Genomic DNA, 17,748 nt, shown 5'->3' on the forward strand with positions numbered 1-17,748 from the left:
AAAAAGTCAAAAGTGACATAAAAATTTCAGATTTTTTATATCTGTGCAAAATTTAAAAAATCTGTGAATTCTGTGAAAGTTTTAAAAATTCTGTGTTCTGTGACACAGATTCTGTGACGAAATTTTGCTCAAAATTCTGTGCTAATACAGATTTTTCTGTGATTTCGGCAACCTTGCGTTTGCCGTCGTTGAATGAAGGAAACCGAGGTGAAAGCGGACTGAAGTAAGCGTTTGCCGAATGTGAAAAGAAGGTGGTGTGAAAGTGAATTGAAATTGAAGCTTTTTTGAATAACGCGTTTTCTGCTCATTTTTGAGTGACGATTGACGATTGAAAGTGAAATTGCTAGGGCCTGATCTGAATACGAGAAATCTAGAGTTAGTTTTGATTAAGTCGTATGAACCAATATAAACAAAATCAAGCTTTTGACTACAAACGATCGATAAACACGAATTCTATGTTAGGTAAAAACTTGGTTTCATTTGATCAATTAATTACTTCAAAAACATGATTTGAATTTAGGACGAATATAGACTTTTTCATTTTCGAGTGCAATTTGGTTTTAACGACGTTTTGCGCAGCCCTGGATTGCCGTGATGCAAAAGGACGTTAAAAACATTTCGGCAAGTGCGGTTTATAGGTCTTTTTGCATCTTCGCAGCAAATGCTTATGAAAATAGTGAAAATAATTGAAAAATATGATTAATTTAGAAGAGCATTGTTTGTGAGAGTGATTTGAGCAATTTTAATAGAACAGCTGAACCAAATTGATCGCTGGGTAAGTAAAATTAGTATTATATGATTGGTTGATAATTGCATTACATGTTTATCCTACAACAGATGTATCCAGCATTAAATGTTTCCGCACCGGTTAACGGAGTTAATGACCGTGTCGTGAGAGTGTCAACAAGAAGTGCACAACAGTCCAGTTGAAACATTCCTGATGGATAGTCCCGGGCAACAGCAATTAGGAAAATTTGAACAGACAGTTCCTTCTATAATTTGAGCTCGAATTGTTTTGACCTTCATTTCATGCAACATACGGAACGGAATGAAACAAATGGAACACACAATATCGAAGTTACGATCATATTGAAACAAGTTTTATGATAAAAACTTAACATTTTGCAAGACGACGTATGAGCAAGGTAATCAATGCAATAGGACGTAAGTACATTTAAATCAATTAGAACTTATGCCCGTATCACATGTTCAAACATATTTGTCGTCTATTTAAAGCATATGAGAACGAATTTTCAAACAATTCCGACTGATATTTTTTAAATGAGAATTTAAAATCTGTTCAAAAACTTCCTCACCGATTTTCTCGAAAGTCGTTGAGTGGCTCATGCGACCTAATCAAAAAAAACTCTAGAAATAATAACCCCTCTCTTCTTCCAGTGTGTACATAGGAAGGGCCAAAATAGTTTGGTTGGCATAACTTGAGAATTTTATCTGGCGAATGGAATCAAATTTGGCATGGGGAAGTATTTGGGTATGAGATATATTTCTATGCTACTTATAGACCCTTCCCCTTTACGGGTGAAAAGTTGAAAGAAGGAAGGAGTTTGCTTGTACAAAATTCAGCGTCGTCCTATGTGACCATTTGGATTAGTGTTAACCAGACGAGCTAAAATTTGACATCTGGTAGATCATCCAATCCATTTCGGCCCGAAAAGTTTTGATTCCATATTTCAAAGCCTCCATAACTCTTCAGTTTCTTTCGCGAAATATTTATTCATGGTAAGATAATTCTAATTCAGATGAATAAAAATGAAAAAATGAAGATATTGTCGGAAAAATGTGATATCGTTAGAAGCACAGTTTAAGTAAATGTTTTTAGATTTATTTTCAACAACTTTTATTACAACAAAATACCCGTTAAAAAACACCCGTTTTGTTATTCACATCATATCTTTAAACGCAGTAATAAATAGCGCACCTGAATCGTACCGTACGTTTTGCAAAGAAAAACACGAGAAACAACCTTCCAGCGTAAACTCAACTAATAGTGCTCCTTAGATTTGGAACCATACCCTTGGTCGTACGAATCGCCCTTATAGCCATCCTCATAGGACCCTCGCTTGTACCCGTATTCCTCCGAGCCACCATGCTGCTGTTGGCCACCGTACTCGTATGATCCCGGTGGCTTAGCATCACCACCGTACTCCTCCTCAGTCATGGCTGTGGAAGGGTTCTCTTCGGTGACCTCTTGTACTTCGTCAATCTCTTCTTCTGGTTCTGTTGGCGAAGTATCGGACACCGTTGACGGCGTTGTATCCGTTGTCAAAGTCGTCGATGTCTCGGATGTTGATGACATATTTCCACCAGCTGATGTTGGTTGGGTTACTGTCGTAGTTGGTTCAGTATCACCCGGGAAGGTAGGGAAAGAAACCGAAATGGTCGGTATCACCATGGGTGTTGTTATTGGTGGTGGTGTAGTTGACGTAGTCGAGAGCAAACCAGCCAACATCGGCAACAGAGTGAGCAGTAAACCTGGCGGAAGTGTTGTGGTTACCGGTGCTAGAGTTGTCGGAACTGTAGAGGTGGTTTGTTGAGTTGTTGAAGCGGTCGTTGACACTGTCGTAGTCGTTGAAGTTTCTATTGTTGTTGTCGGGGCTGGTGTCGTGGCAGGTGCTGCAGTTGGTGGCGGAGTTGGTGGAGGTACTGTGATATCCGGAATAGGTGTAAATCCCCTCGGGAACGGAACACCAATCGGAATGAGCTGGGTATCGTTTCTTATCGGTACCGGAGACCTCACAAGACATGTCGTTTCATTGCAATCGATTATAGCGAATGGAATACAGGTGCTGTTTATACGATCAAACATCTGACCAAAAGGACATTCGTGAAGATTGAGCCTGAAAATTATCGAACGATGAAACCTGGGTAAACATCTTCAAACAAACCGATCAACGAACCTGCCCTCCGAACAACTGTAGAAGCGGCTTCGATTTCGCAGATCCGGTATGAATCCATCGAACTCGCACTCGTTGGCTCCCGCGAACAGGTTCGACAGCTTTCGCAGCTGCGGAAAGCTTCCATTGCCGCACCGGTCTTCGATGTCGTCGTTGTCCAGGAGAACGGCGGCTCCGAAAAGTTTTCGATCTTTCACCGAATCGGCGGCATTTTGCAGCTGGACTCCGCTGATAGGACAGGTCTGTTGGGAAGAAGTTGGTTGTTTTAACGGTAAAACACTCGTAGGTTTCATGCAATAAAGGATTTGAAAAAAAACTGAAATACAACTTCTTTCGTTCGTCCTTTCAGGGTTATAACGGGGGCCATGGACTTCAAAACTGTTCTGAAGGGACAGATTCATCGAAAGTTTCGGCGACTACGTTTACCATTTGTCATTCAAGGTTCTACAAATAATCGAAAATTCAAAAACTCACAGTTTTGCCCACAACCACAACGTCTACTTTTGCCGGCCTTCGCTCGAAAATAAAATTCCAAGCTGCTCATTAGAGAAATCTGCATCTTACAGCGAAAACAATCTTTTTCGGCATGTAAGAAAACGCTAATTTAAAGAGAAAGTCTTTCACGAGAAATAACAACTTGTGCACGCTTAGACATTACAAATTTCCTGCTCTTCAATCAGAACTGAGTAAATAAAGATATAAGACAGCCGACGAAAATCATGCCGATACTAACTTTCAGTAACATCACGTAAGCTTTCTACTGAGGATAGTATATGTCCACTAAGTCGAGATTATCCACTTCCGTCACCATAACCATGTTCATCCAAGCATCATCATTAACCTACGTGCTTACCACAACACTAGGAAGTTCCACGTTGACGACTATTTTCCGCGAATTGCATCCTTTTCGAATAAGCGCATCAACAATCGAAGAAGACCCGTTGCCATCCTGAGAGCAGTGAATCAGATCGATCAGCTCGTTGAGCGTGTCGATGACCACCGGATCGAGGTCGGGATTTTCGATCCGTACACTGAAGAAAAATCCAAACCCAATGCGCTGGCGTAACAACCGAAGGCATCCGTTGTAGGCCGTTTGATTGGTGCCCCGAACGGTTGGATCACACTGTAAATCGATCCCTCGGAACGAACTCTTCTGCAGCTCTTGCTGAACGATGTCTGCCAGTGCATTGCGACCTTGCGTAGTTCCGATGAGATTGGAGAAATAGGTGCAGGTGGAGTTTCCGGCAAACAAGGACACCATATTGTTGAGCCCTCCTCCACATCGGTTAACTAGCTCAAGGTTGTCACCTTGGATGAGATCCACCGGGTACACTCGTTGCGAACACTGTCGTAGAATGTTGCAATCGGTGACCCGATTCGGGTCTTCAATACGGCACACCACATTGCCCTCCTGAGCTGTCGCAGTTTGAATGGCTGCGAAAAATAGCAGCACTAGATCTACGATGTAACGCACTCGCCAATCACGCATCTTCGGGACCTCTCTGTTGACTCTGTTGACTTTTGGACACTACTGACTAGCGTAGATCATGCGAACTACCCTTTATACGCAATAGCCCGATAAGGGACGCACCCGTTGTGGGCGTTTTGACACGCACCGCTCCGGGAGGAATGCATTCCCCTTGGTTCTAGTACTCATACGCATCAGAAGGAGTGATGTGATACTTGCTTCCGGAATGTAGAAACAAAACGGTTTATCGGGAACGTAAAAATGAAATAATTTAATCGTTTATTTATCGACCAAGACCTCCGAGACCTCCAAGAACGCCAGTAACTGCTCCTAAAGGAGATCCACCTCCTGTTACTGCATCAAGCGGAGATCCTCCTCCGCCAGCGAGACCTGTAACTGCATCAAGCGGAGAGCCTCCTCCACCAGCTAAACCTGTGACGGCGTCTAGTGGAGATCCTCCTCCACCAGCTAGACCTGTAACAGCGTCTAGTGGTGATCCTCCTCCACCAGCTAGACCTGTAACGGCGTCTAGTGGTGATCCTCCTCCTCCAGTAAGTGCTCCTAGCGCATCAGTCGGTGAGGCACCACCTCCACCGCCCCCGAGTACTCCGGATAGAGGACTGCCTCCACCACCTCCTCCACCCAAAAGCCCACCCAGATCAAGTCCCAGCAAATTCTTCAGCAGCTTAACTACCACGTCCAAGATACTTTCCAAAAGTCCTAGTTTCTTGTTCATGCCATCCATCTGGCTCATCGTCGAGTTCATAGCATTATTTCCCAGCAAAAGATTCTTCAGCAGGGTGTTGACTTGATCTACAACATCCTTCAATGGTGGGTATACGTCCTTCAGGGCAGTGTTAACAACACCTACAGTCTGTTCCAGGTCCGTAGCGTTCAATAGCTTCAGCAGTTCCGAGGTTTGATTGTTCACCATAACAACGTTAGTTATGTTGACGATTTCCGTCTTGCCGGGCCCAGTTCCGGTTCCACCCATTCCGCCGGTACCTCCAGTGCCACCCGTTCCACCGGTGCCTCCACCTCCAGTCATATCACCACCTGCACCTCCACCACCAGTCATGCCTCCACCGGTCATTCCACCACCGCCTCCGCCGCCACCGCTACCTCCACTACCCACAGTTCCGCTGCTAGCACCGGGAATCGGGAACGGATAGGGAATCGCAATCGGAATCCGATTTCCCCCGTCCAGCGTCAGGAAGGTGCTGCACGTGGTCTGGTTGCAGTTCACCTGGAACGTCGGCTGACAGGTGCTGCTGCACAGATCGAACGACTTACCTGCCGGGCATTGGTTCTGGTTTTGGCTGTAACGGAAGACAGAGGGCGTTACTGAGAAGGTTTTCTGAGAAGCTGTCAACGAATGGGCACCCCAAGAAGACCCCCAGCTCAAAATTTTGTGCTTATTTATACTTCCAAGTACCAAAACAAGTCCGTGGCCTGGAGAATAGCGTTCAAGTCTTCTAAGCCAACGGTCATAAGATCGAATCCCGGTCACAGCATACATGGTACACTTTCTGTGGGTTGGTGATGATAGCATTTGTAAGATGCTAGACATCACTTCCTCGAAAGATGCACGCTTTAGTGTTTAGTTAATGGATTCTCTTCGAGGAAACATCAAGTTTCATAGAGATGCAATATTTGTTTGTGTTCGTTTTCTAAGTCATCATAACCTTCTATTCAGTTTCCGGCGGCCTTTTAATCCAGCTTCCAAAATCTCGTTAAATGAGCAAAAAATTCTCTCTTAATCTCAATTGCACACTTGGCATCGGTTCATATCACCTTCTCTTGATTATTTACTATGTTTAGTACATGGTGCCGCCGTGATGCCACGTGCCGGATTCCGAACTCGACAAATTGCGGTTTGCCGAGATTTGTTCAATTTGAAGCTCAATTGCTTCTTTCCTACATTTTCTACCTATATGGCATCAGAATGATCACTCAAGTATCAAATTATTTATTGAAAAAAAAACTTGTCCGGCTTGAGGATCGAACCCCGACCTTCGTGGTGAGTATCGAACACGCTACCACTAGACCACGCCTAGATGTTGTTCTAACCGAAACTAAAGCTCGAAGTGGTGATGTGATTTTGAAAGTACCTCAAAGCACTTTTTTTGACTCAGTAAATCCCGTTTTGAACACTTTTGTGCCCTTTATGTGACTTAAGTCTCTTAAGTCTCTTAAAAGTACATATGAAGCACTTTTGCAACTTTCAAGTTCATTAATGATTACATATAGTTCACTCATGGGAATTGGGCAAAATAAGTCACATACGACGTACATATCAATCACTTTTGCAGCTTTTAAGATCATTAATGATTTCAAAAAGTTCACTCAAGGGAGTTGGGCAGTTGATTCTCTTTGTCAGCCAATATTTAACTTTAAAGCTTGCATTCAAGTAAATTTGTAACTTTTGATTGCTTTATTGGTATGTTCGCCAAATGGGACGATGTACTAGCAAGAATAATCGGAATACAGTACTTGTGACGCACGTTGCAATGGACATGAGAAAATGGACTTTACGACAACTCCTAGAACACAAATTTTACCTTGGTTAGTGCAAGTTTGCTCGCAATTCAGCATCCCTAGAACGATTATAAGAAGCGTTTTCAGAAGTGAATTGTTTCGAAAATCTCTGATCTAAATTGAGCCCACTTGCATTAAGGAAAAGCAACATCCATATTATTTGCAGAAAAAAAATGATCAAAACTAATATGTAGAAATGTGCTTAACTGATAAATTTAGATTTTTGGAACTTTTTCAAGAATGTCATTCAAAATGGTTGAATTTGAGAAGTGAATTTTCTTGACCAATTTATCTTGTTAACGAGCTTTTGGGATTGAGTTTGTGTATTTACAAATACCGAAATGATCAAAATGTTTAAATTTCAAAATCCTAGTACATTGAAGAGGTTTGTTTCCATAGTTGAGTATTTTTGAGCAGATAAATTTTCAAACAAGTTCTAAAATCAAAAATTAAATCAAATAAACAAAGCCTGTCATATTATTGGTTCTACCGTAAAAATAATGTTACACTATTTTGAGAAAAAAAAGGGTACTTAGCTCTGAGAAATTGATTATCTTCATCATGCAACATTCTTTTTGAGATCTCCGTATTCGTATTCGTCTTGAAAGGCTGATACCGGAAAACCTGGGATACGTCCTTTTCCACCAACATTTTGATCAATAGCTTCCGAATTTCACGCCATGGCAACGCATGCCAACGAAGCGCGCAGCTAAAAGGATGCATCTTTTCTCCCGGGAAATTATCTTCTACGTCCTCAAAATATCCACTACAACTTCAAGACAAATCTTCGGTTTTGACTTGAGATTCACTTCAGCAAAAAATTAACTAGGTATAGGGTTGAAGAATTTGAAAGGTCTTAACATTTTTTTTTTTTCAAATGTAAAACACGTTCGTCATCGATGGTCACAGCCTACCGAGTCCTCCTCGAAATCTCAGTTAGCGTTTTGCCAAAAAAAGTGTAAGAAATTTTTAATGGATTTTAACTTTTCTCAAATGCTCTCCCTAGAAACTAGAGCTGGTAGAAAATAAAATCAATTACATATTTGGATTCAGCGTTCCCGAGTTAGTCAATATAACCTCTTAAATACAATATGGGTTTTTTTGGCGAACTGCTAGTGCTGTAGGCACTTTTTTTTTATTCACAGTTTATATAACAAACAAAAGCGGATTACGAATCAACCTTATTCTCCTTAGTTCAAGTCAGAATTGCAATATTTTCTGTATATTCTGGTTTCAGAGAATGAAAAGTTTAAGAAAAGAAAAACTTACTAATTTTTAGAAAATTCAATAAAAATGTGGACTTGAGGACGTTCCTAAGTTTTCTGATTTGAATATTTTTATTTATTCATCAAGACCTCAAAACGTTTTGACTTATCTTTCAAATTAACAAAGTTTATAGTTTGATTTGAAATTCGTACAAGATTTTCAGTGTTGCCAAAAATATCACAAATTTTTAAATAGGTTTTTTTAATTTAGCCCCTCGAATTCAAAAACATTTGTCGTTTTTAATTAAAAAAAAACAGCGTGAATTTTATTGGGCACGCTTAACAATACTACTAACTTTTCCAAGAGAATTGGGAATTGTTTCATATTAGGAAATGAAATTATTCAAAACTGATTTCCCCATTCAACTATGTTACATGTTTTTAGATACTTTTTATCTTTTTTTAATATTTCATGCCCAGATCAGCGCATTTCAAAGTTATCATCGAGTAACGAAATTGAAATTCAAAAGAAACAAAAACGACCTCTCTTTTACTGGACATTTCAAATACGAAAATTCCTCTCCAACCTCACAATATTTCAGATACGGGCAAGTTCATTTCTGCTCTGTATTCTGGCATCAAATTCTAATTGAATTGAACACAATTTACGTCAAATCAGTAACACGCGAGTAAGGGCGATTGACTTCAAATATTATTATAAAAATTTGAAGATGTCTTATTAAAACTTGAAAGAGATTGTTTGGACTTGATAGAGATTTGTAGCTGAACATTGATGGCAAATTATTAGTTGTTATCGCGCTTTTTCAACATATCTAAAAATGATTCAATGGGTTTTCCATCAATAGCAAACCTAGACCAAAATGAGGTTCGAACAACAAGCTGTAATGTTCAGAATTTTCTCCGATTAATATTGAATTTAGTCTGGAAGCAGAATATATTATTTTGAGGGAAACATTTCCCCTCCTGAGAAAACCCTTATAATTAGATAATACCAAATTTAGTTATTTCTTTCTTAATACCAAATTCTGTAATTTTGTTTAAGAATTTAACCCATTAAGTTCATTCTTCCTCGGGCTACCTAATTTAGCTGTTATGCATTGCAAGCAAAATTTTGTAGGTATGATTATACCAGAATAAAGATGGTACAGTAAAAAAAATTTCTTGTCATTTTTCTTACGCGGATAACTTATTAGTTATGCGAAATTTTGGTTGTATTGAAAGTCTTTTGATACCTCATTTAACCGCCCTTTTCAAGGAATTATCGAGAGCTCGATGATGCCTAATTTGGGCTGTGTTTTGGACCATGGTGGCATCGTTGTTCTAGCAAAACTCATTTTGATTTTCTTACTTAACGAGGTATCACCTACAGTTGGCATTCTTATGGTATCCGCATATAAGAATTGAGACTCAAATTTTGGCATTGTACCACCATTATTCGGGCAATAAGATAGCAAACTTTACTTTAACTACTGATAGCAAAATTTAGGGAACGGGACCTGGGCGAGGTTGCCGAAATCACAGAAAAATTTAGAGTTTTACTGAATTTTGAACAAACTTTCATCACAGAATCTGTGTCACAAAACACAGAATTTTAGAAAGATTCACAGATTTCTCATAATTTTGAAATTTTGGACGATTCTTGTAAGTTGAATTTTTTATGTCATAAATCGATTTTGGAATATTAGCTTCGAATTGAAAAAATATCATAAAATGAGTTATGTTAATTAGTTTTTCTTAAGTGAAATGTAAAAAAGACTCAATTTGACATGACTTTTGAAAGAAATTATTGGAAAAAGTATTACAGAAAATCGTCACAAAATGTTTGGATAAAATCACAGAAAATAAGAATTTTTTTTTCGGCAACCTTGGACCTGGGAGGAGTGGTTCCCAAATCTGGTTAGAAAAAAGAGCTACGAAAGGACCCAACTTTAATACAATCACCCGACAGAGCTTAAAAGGGATTCGAGGGTTAACAGGGCAAAAAAAATATTCATTATGCTCTAACTTTGCAAAAGATATTTGAAAGTTCCCAGCAGTAAGAAATATTTGATTAGCCCGCAGATGGGTTACAATTATTGATTTGCGTTTAAATGAACAAGAGGATATCGAGTAGCTATTAAATGGGTGCATTATCGGGAAAATACACTGATGAGTTGGTATCACCTGAAAAAAAACAAAATGGATCGAAGCAAAGACAACGATTCAGAAGTCACACACGAGACTTATAAAAGATCAATTCCACGGTGTCTTTTTAAGAAAGATTTCAAGAGAAAAAATCGGCATATCTGAAAATCTGCCAAATAATAGAGGAGACTTTCCCATATCAAACGCACTATTCACATTCAGAAAAACGATCGGGGGGTCAGAAAAACTTTTTTTTTAAGATTTGTAATTACGAGCATGTTTTTTTCAAAAATTTCACCAATAACTATTTCTAAAAACTTTAAATTTTCCATTTTTAGGCTAAGATATTTAAAAATTCCTTCGAAAATAAATTATAACTCCAAACATTTTCATGATAGAAATTTGTACCAAAAAAGTTTGGCCAAAAACAATAAATCTCGAAGAAAATTTAAAATTATCCATCCATCCATGATCATTCCTTTAGAAGACAGACGGCAGTTTTAAGCTGAGGGAAGAAAATTATAATATAATCATCAATGATTACATTGCTTCTCCCTCAAAATTCATTCGTTTCTTGGACATTTTTGAGTGTGGTTCTGAAGGTTAAAAATCTGAAAACTTACTGTTTTGATTATTTTTGAATATTTGAGATTTGTGCGGTTTTCGCTAGATTTTTTTTTTATTATGAAAGAAAGATATTAAGGGAATCACATCAATTTCCTTGAAAAATGTCAGCAAACATTTTTATAGGTATATTCTTATACTGTTTTGGTACACGTTCCATATACATTATAGAAAGATCGTATGAAAATTGGAAAAAAGCAGCTCCACATTTTTACTCTAGTAATGATACCTAATCCATTTCCTTACTTTCATTACATTCGCAAAAATTAGGCATATTTTCAAAAAAATCAAGGAAATTCAATGGCTTATCAGGTTTTCAGGCTGAGCCTGGAAAAATCTGGCAAATCCTCAAGAATCAGGCATATTGACGCCTTGGTTCTTAAATATCATTACAATGCAAGAAAGCGCAAGATTTTACTCTCATAACCTTCAATATTACTCAATTCCCACCTGATTGCTAGCCATCTGGATGCCCTGCTGGTTTCAGAGAGAACATGACGATGACTTTCTCACTTGAAGCCCGCGAGGGAGCAATATGATTTCAAAATTTACAAACATGGCGAACTTTCTATCATATCCGATTTAAACTGTCTTCAGACGACATTTTATACGATCTTTTTAATTTGCAGTTGGAATTGCGATTCGCAACACCATTGTTAATCATTTCTGAAACGATTTCATGTTTGCTTGTTCTAGACCATCCGATCGATTTCTTACCTGAATAGTGCGTTGGATAGGGGAGAGTCTCCTCCTTAATGTGGCAAATTTTCAGAGATGCTGATTTTCCTTTTGAAAGATACCAAGAAAGTCACCGTGAAACTTCCCAATTCTTTAAAACTAATTACACTGGTTTTTTTAAACAACTGAAGTGTAATTGAAAAAAAAAGAAATCGTTTAAAACAAGGTTGCCAGATTGGCCGATTTTATCCAAGATTTTCCGGATATTTAATTTAAAATTTGGGAAAAGTCCGATCCGGCCCGATTGCCCAAATTTCATTGGAAAAACCCGAATTTAGCCCGGGTTTCAAATCAAACCTAGAAAAAAACAAATTGGGTGGTAAATTTTTTTTATTCATGCTTCCAAAACGAAATTTTTTGAGCTAGTTTCATAGAAATCATTATTATATTTTTTTTTTTTTGAAAACCTTAAATGCGGTTTAAAATCTGCTGATAATTTTTTTCCAGTTTTTTACTTGATTTTTTGATAAGTAATTCCTAGATTTTGACCTAATATGTCCGGATATTGCCCGGTTTTCGGTCGAAAGTTTTGAAATCAAATGCCCGGATTTTGCCAGGTTTTTAAAAAAATATCCCGGATTTGTTCTGCGCGGATACGTACTGAAAAAAATTTGGCAACCTTTATTGCAGACATCTCAAATTTTTGGGTAAAGTGGCCATCTTGGGTTGTAAATTAATCATTTCCAATCAGGTTCATGCTGAAATTATCAGAATGAAATCGAGAAGCTCAAAGATTTTATTTTTTGATATTGTTTCCCGGAACTTCCGTAGGGTTCCCAAGTGGCCATTCCTGGCAGTTATTTTATGTTCGAGTGAATTGACCACTTCAGAACGATTTGGAAAAAATGCAGGTATGTCTAGAATAAGGTTGCCAGATTTTTTTCAGCACGTATTCAGGCTGGACAAATCTGAGCTATTTTATTTAAAAACCTGGCAAAATCCGGGCATTGGTTTCAAAATTGATAACCAAAAATCCGGGCAAAATCCGGGCAAATATGGTCAAAATCCAGGAATTTTCCAAAAAAAAAAATCAAGAAAAAAACTTGAAAAAATAATTTTTTCATCTAAGTTAAATAGCAGATTTTGAGTCGTTTTCCAGGCTTCCAAAAAACCTTTCATAGTTATTTTTTTTAACTTGCTCAAAAATTTGTTTTTAGACGCATAAATTAAAATTTTAACAAAGTATTTTTTTTGTTTGATTTAGCGAATTTAGTGAATAAATCCGAGTAAAACCCAGGCTTTTTCCAATTAAATCCGGGCAACTAGGCAGGACCGGACTTTTCCCAAATTTTGTGATAAATAACCGGGCAATCTAGCAACTTAATTTTTTTCTGGAATTTTTGTGCGTAGGGATGATTCATACCGATCTGGCAACCTTAGTCTAGAACCTGTGTTTGACAAGTTCGAAAATTGTCTTAATTCGAGAAAATCGTCTAAAACGAATCCAGTGAATACGGACTTGGTGTTTTCAAAATTCATAATCAACACACAAATGCACACCGGCATAATCGCCGTTTCCTATTGGAAAATTTATAATCTGATGTTGATTTGGTGGGAATGGGTCTTGAACTAAGAAACTTTCTCAATACCATTTTATATAAATGTTCGAAATACAGAAAAATTCAAACAAAAAAATGTGATCTTCTAAACTGCCAATAATTGTCAAAATATGACAACCATACTTGATTTGTTGGGAAGTTAAGACCACAACAAAAAATTCGAGTTAAAATTAGACAATAATCTTATTGTAGAAAAAATATTTTACAGATATTTGAAAGAAGGAATAATCGTTACTGTTTATGAAAAATCAAATCCGAATAAAATTTTCGATTTTCCAGGTTCCAATTTTAAAATGAATTATCTTTAGTACTAAACGTTTAACATTTTGGTGAATAGCGAACAATATTTCGAAAATTTCAAAATCCAATCAACACCAACTTCACCTATAAACAATGATAAATGATTTACAGATTCTTGATACAGTGTCAAGTTTATGAACAAATCAATTTATAACGAATTCAAAACATTTAAAAATTTGGATTTGGCCAAGCGTTTGTAGGCTTTGGTAGACCATGCGTCGTTTTATCGCGTCATTATTTATTTTAAGTTCTTTGGAGTGAGTTTCCACAATGAAGATCACATCAGAAAAAAGAATTAAAAATACTTCAAACCTTCTTAAAAATCACTTCAAAATTGGCAAAGATTCTTTAAACCAAACATGAAAATTATAAAAGTATCGAAGATCATTTTTATAGTGAAGAGGAGACCGCATTGTTAGGTCAATTTCAAGGATTCCAACTCATACCGTGGTATATAAATTCAATCCCTTTAGATTTTAGTCGTTTTAACATCATTGTGTAATTTGCGAGGTATATCAACTTTTCAATTGGCGGACAGTTGTTCTGGTACAACTGTATATGATGTTTACTCTTGAGTCCCTTGAAATAAACCAAGAAGAAACTCTGAAAGGAAAAAGAGACATCAAAAACCCAAACTTACACTCCCTGATTGCAGGTGTAGAACCGGGAACAGTCCCGGGTATCGCGCACGAACCCACTGTAGGCGCAGCTCGAACCCCCCTTGCCAGATGCCGCCGCATGGGACGCCCCGATGCCGAGCTGCGTGACCAACAACGAAAACAGCGGAAACCGCCCCTTGGCACAAACCCCAGCCGCATCATCCTTGTCCAGCTGCAAGCTGGCCCCAAACAGGCTGTTGGTTTCCACCACGTGCACCGCATTCCGGATCATCGCAAACAGGTTGTCCGTTCCGGATTCACAGGGACAGTTCTGAGAATAAAGGAAAATGGAGGTGTTTCCTCGATGTTTTATTTTATGAAAATTTTAAGCTGCTTACCACAACATTAGGAAGCTGGATATCCAAAACGACCTTGTGACGCTGCAAACCATTGGCTACCAAACTCTCGATTGCCGAGAGCTGTGGCATGCTCGTATCGACTGGAACATTGATCAGATCGACCACGTTGTTGAGGGTGCTGACGATGCAAGGCGCCACAGTAGCACTACGGATCGTTACCGATATGATGTATCCTCCGCCGATTTGGCTTCGCAAATTGGCCAGGAAGTCCGAGTAATCTTGTTGAGTATCCATCGCTAGGGAAGGATCACATTGCAGATCCAGCCCACGATATCCACTTTTCTGCAGCAGCTTCGAAATCGTATCCACCAGCGTTTGCTGCCCCTTCTGACTCTTGATCAGGTTGAAAAAATACGCACAGGAACTGGGTCCTCCATAAAGGGCAAACAGTTTGTTCTGATTTCCAAAGTGGCTCACTGCATTCATCGAATTTTGGGCCGTCTCAACCGGGTACACCTCATACATACAGTCCTTCAACACATTACAGTTCTGTACCACCGATGTGTCTTTCACTCGACAAACCACCCCGTACCGAACTCCCTCGCATCTCCCCAAAAACCCCAGAAACGCCACCACCCCCAACACCGCCAAATAATACACCCGTCGTTGGTCCATTGTTCGAATTTGCTTCGACACTGCTCTCATCAACACATTCTTCAACCCAAAGCCCAATCCCAAATGTCGAACGATCTTATTATACCGTACAGCGATATGCGATCCTGTGCCTACACTAGCAGGTCCGTTCTTCCGCCGTCTGTTTTTATATCTGCACGGCCTAAGACGCTTCACCGTCAACTGCGCAGCTCTTCGCTGTCTCGACAACGAAAAATTCAATCCGGCAGCAGCGCAACTCGCGATGACTCGAATTTCGTCCAAGCCCGTGTCCAAACGATAGAGTGAACCATTTCCATCCAAAAACCACACAGTTATCTGGCTGCAGCCGAACAGTCGCTCGAAAGCTGCAAATTCTCACGTGCTTTCATCGCAAGAGAATGTCAGTCCGAAAGAAGTTGCTGCGGCTACTACGATCACCTAACCTTAACAACCAACCCAACCGAAATTCTATTTGTTGACGCTCAATAAAAAGTCGTTCACGCGCTGCTTCCTCAAACCACGTGTGCGCGAGATTCGTTCCCGCGAAAGTTTTTTGGGCTGGGAAAAAACGCCTGGATGCGTTTCTTCAGGTACCTCTTCGGTTCTGGGCAAGGTCGTTCCGGTGCAGCCGCAAAACGCCCTTGTTTCGAACAAAGAGCCATCGAGTGGTTGGATGAATTGCGATTAGAATTTCGGCCTGTTTACTGTTTGACGGTGGTTTGTTTTCCTGGAGGTGCATGCCCATACGTCGCGTTGTTTTCTGCCATTGGTGGGTGAAAAAAACGATCGCTCAACCTAAAACATGGTTTATCGCATCGTTTACAAATTGTTTCCATAATAGGCGAGAGTGCAGCCTTGTGTTCTGCCTCTTGGCTAAGGGGAAAAAGTCAAGGCTTTTAATTTGAGGTTCCCTCAACTTATTGCTTCGAAGGATGAAAACGAGGATAGTTGAATGACCCACATACTTTCAAGACATTCATCACCACGTGACCGGAAGCTCGACGAGATTGTAGTTCCATCATCCCATTCTGCTGGGAAACAGGAAAATATTGTTTCAAAGCAAATATTCGTATATGACCCATTAGACCCAGAAAGCTTTGTATGAAATTTTCCAATGCTTAAATTTAAAACCTCATAACTTTGTTTTGGTTTTTATTGCTGCCAAAAACAGTAATAAAAATTTTGAAAGTGATCCATCCAGTCCTGAATTAGCGCAACGAGTTTTAGTTATCTATGAAAATTTGTATGGGAAAACAAAATTTTTCATTCAAAAATCGCCAGAGATGTACTGAAATTTCCAAAAAATATAACTTTGGATTCACAAACCTAACTTGTACCCCAGATAAGATATACGGTGTTATAAGAATTTTTGTTTTCAAAATTATTTCTTTTAATTTTAGCGCAAAAACAATTGCAAAAACGTTTCATGAAATTATTAAAAGATCTAGCAAGCAAAATCTACCATTGGATATAGATTTTTTTGGTAATAGTTATAACTTTTTTCGTGAATTACTAAGCTGCTTGTCATGCTAGAAAAGAATGAAGTTTAAGGATAGTCAAAACCAAAAATCAAAGACCAACTTCATTTCAAGCTTATTTGAATTTCCTGAATGATTGATTGTGCGAAAATTTCTTCTTTCATACAAATTTCCATACAAAATGGAAACGCGTTGCGCTAACTCAGGAATCAACCAAATCATTTGAAACAGGGGTGAACAATCTTTTGAAGGAACGGGACACTTTAATTTGAAATTTTTTTGGCGAGCCACATGAAAAATAAAATTTATTTAATAATAGTTTGCAGATCTTAACGTAATTTTTTGTAACGACAAATTTTCGATAAAAACAAAACTAAAGAAGAGCAAATAAATAAAACGGGTTAATGTATGGGAGAGTGGGGAATCATGGGCCACTTTTTTCGTTGTTTCATAACTTCTTTATTATAGAAGATGAGATGAAAATAAAAAATGGTATGGTTTTCTACATTTTCAAGGTAAAACAAGATTTTTTTTTTTTAATTTTTAATAAGTTATTTTCCCCAAATTCTGACTGTTTTAAAAAAAGCAATATTTTTTGGATTTTGAAAAATGGTGGGGAATCGTGGGCTACTAAATCCAAATTGTCCAAATAACAGGCAAAGTTTATGAGTTGACCCAAAACTGTGATTTCATAATTCATTTCGTTATTTTAAAGCAATTTCAGATGATGAAATAAAAAAGGGAGCTGTGTATGATCGAATAGATTCCAAAACCTGGCTCGCAAACGTTTTTGCAAAATTCCTTATATAGATGGACAAAATATTTTTATAACTCTTCATTTGGCATAAGAAAACTTTAGAGATAGTGAAAACATATTTTGAGCTCAGAATGTGTATAAAAACATAAAAATATAGGTGGTTAAAAATGTGTGGCCCACGATTCCCCACAAGCTATGATTTTCAAATTGGTTGCGTTTGTGTGACTTATTGATGTTTCATCAAAAATTCCTTTTTCGCGTGAAAGATCATGACAAAACTAAGATCATAAGCGTATGAGCTTATTTTTGTTATGAACTTTAGGTTCCCCATCGATGCAATTTGCCGGTGGATTTTTAATTATGAAAGTAAATATTTCTAACTTTTTTTAGCTTGATAAATAAAAGAAGC

At 38.4% G+C, this 17,748-nt stretch overlaps 2 protein-coding genes across 2 annotated transcripts; both read right to left on the reverse strand.

Moving 5' to 3' along the window:
• Positions 1–1,940: 1,940 nt before the first annotated feature.
• Positions 1,941–4,404, reverse strand: LOC129743427 (uncharacterized). Its single transcript, XM_055735460.1, has 3 exons — positions 3,769–4,404; positions 2,919–3,157; positions 1,941–2,858 (listed from the first exon to the last, which is right to left on the reverse strand). The coding sequence occupies exons 1-3, from the start codon at positions 4,402–4,404 to the stop codon at positions 2,003–2,005; spliced, it is 1,731 nt and encodes a 576-aa protein (XP_055591435.1). The 3' UTR covers positions 1,941–2,002.
• Positions 4,405–4,501: 97 nt separating this feature from the next.
• Positions 4,502–16,139, reverse strand: LOC129747475 (uncharacterized). The gene is made up of 4 exons (XM_055741717.1): positions 14,490–16,139; positions 14,133–14,422; positions 5,512–5,702; positions 4,502–5,388 (listed from the first exon to the last, which is right to left on the reverse strand). The coding sequence occupies exons 1-4, from the start codon at positions 15,153–15,155 to the stop codon at positions 4,667–4,669; spliced, it is 1,869 nt and encodes a 622-aa protein (XP_055597692.1). The 5' UTR covers positions 15,156–16,139; the 3' UTR covers positions 4,502–4,666.
• Between the last annotated feature and the right edge of the window lie 1,609 nt (positions 16,140–17,748).

This window comes from Uranotaenia lowii, chromosome 2, assembly GCF_029784155.1.
Source record: "Uranotaenia lowii strain MFRU-FL chromosome 2, ASM2978415v1, whole genome shotgun sequence".
NCBI classification, from domain to species: Eukaryota; Metazoa; Arthropoda; class Insecta; order Diptera; family Culicidae; genus Uranotaenia; species Uranotaenia lowii.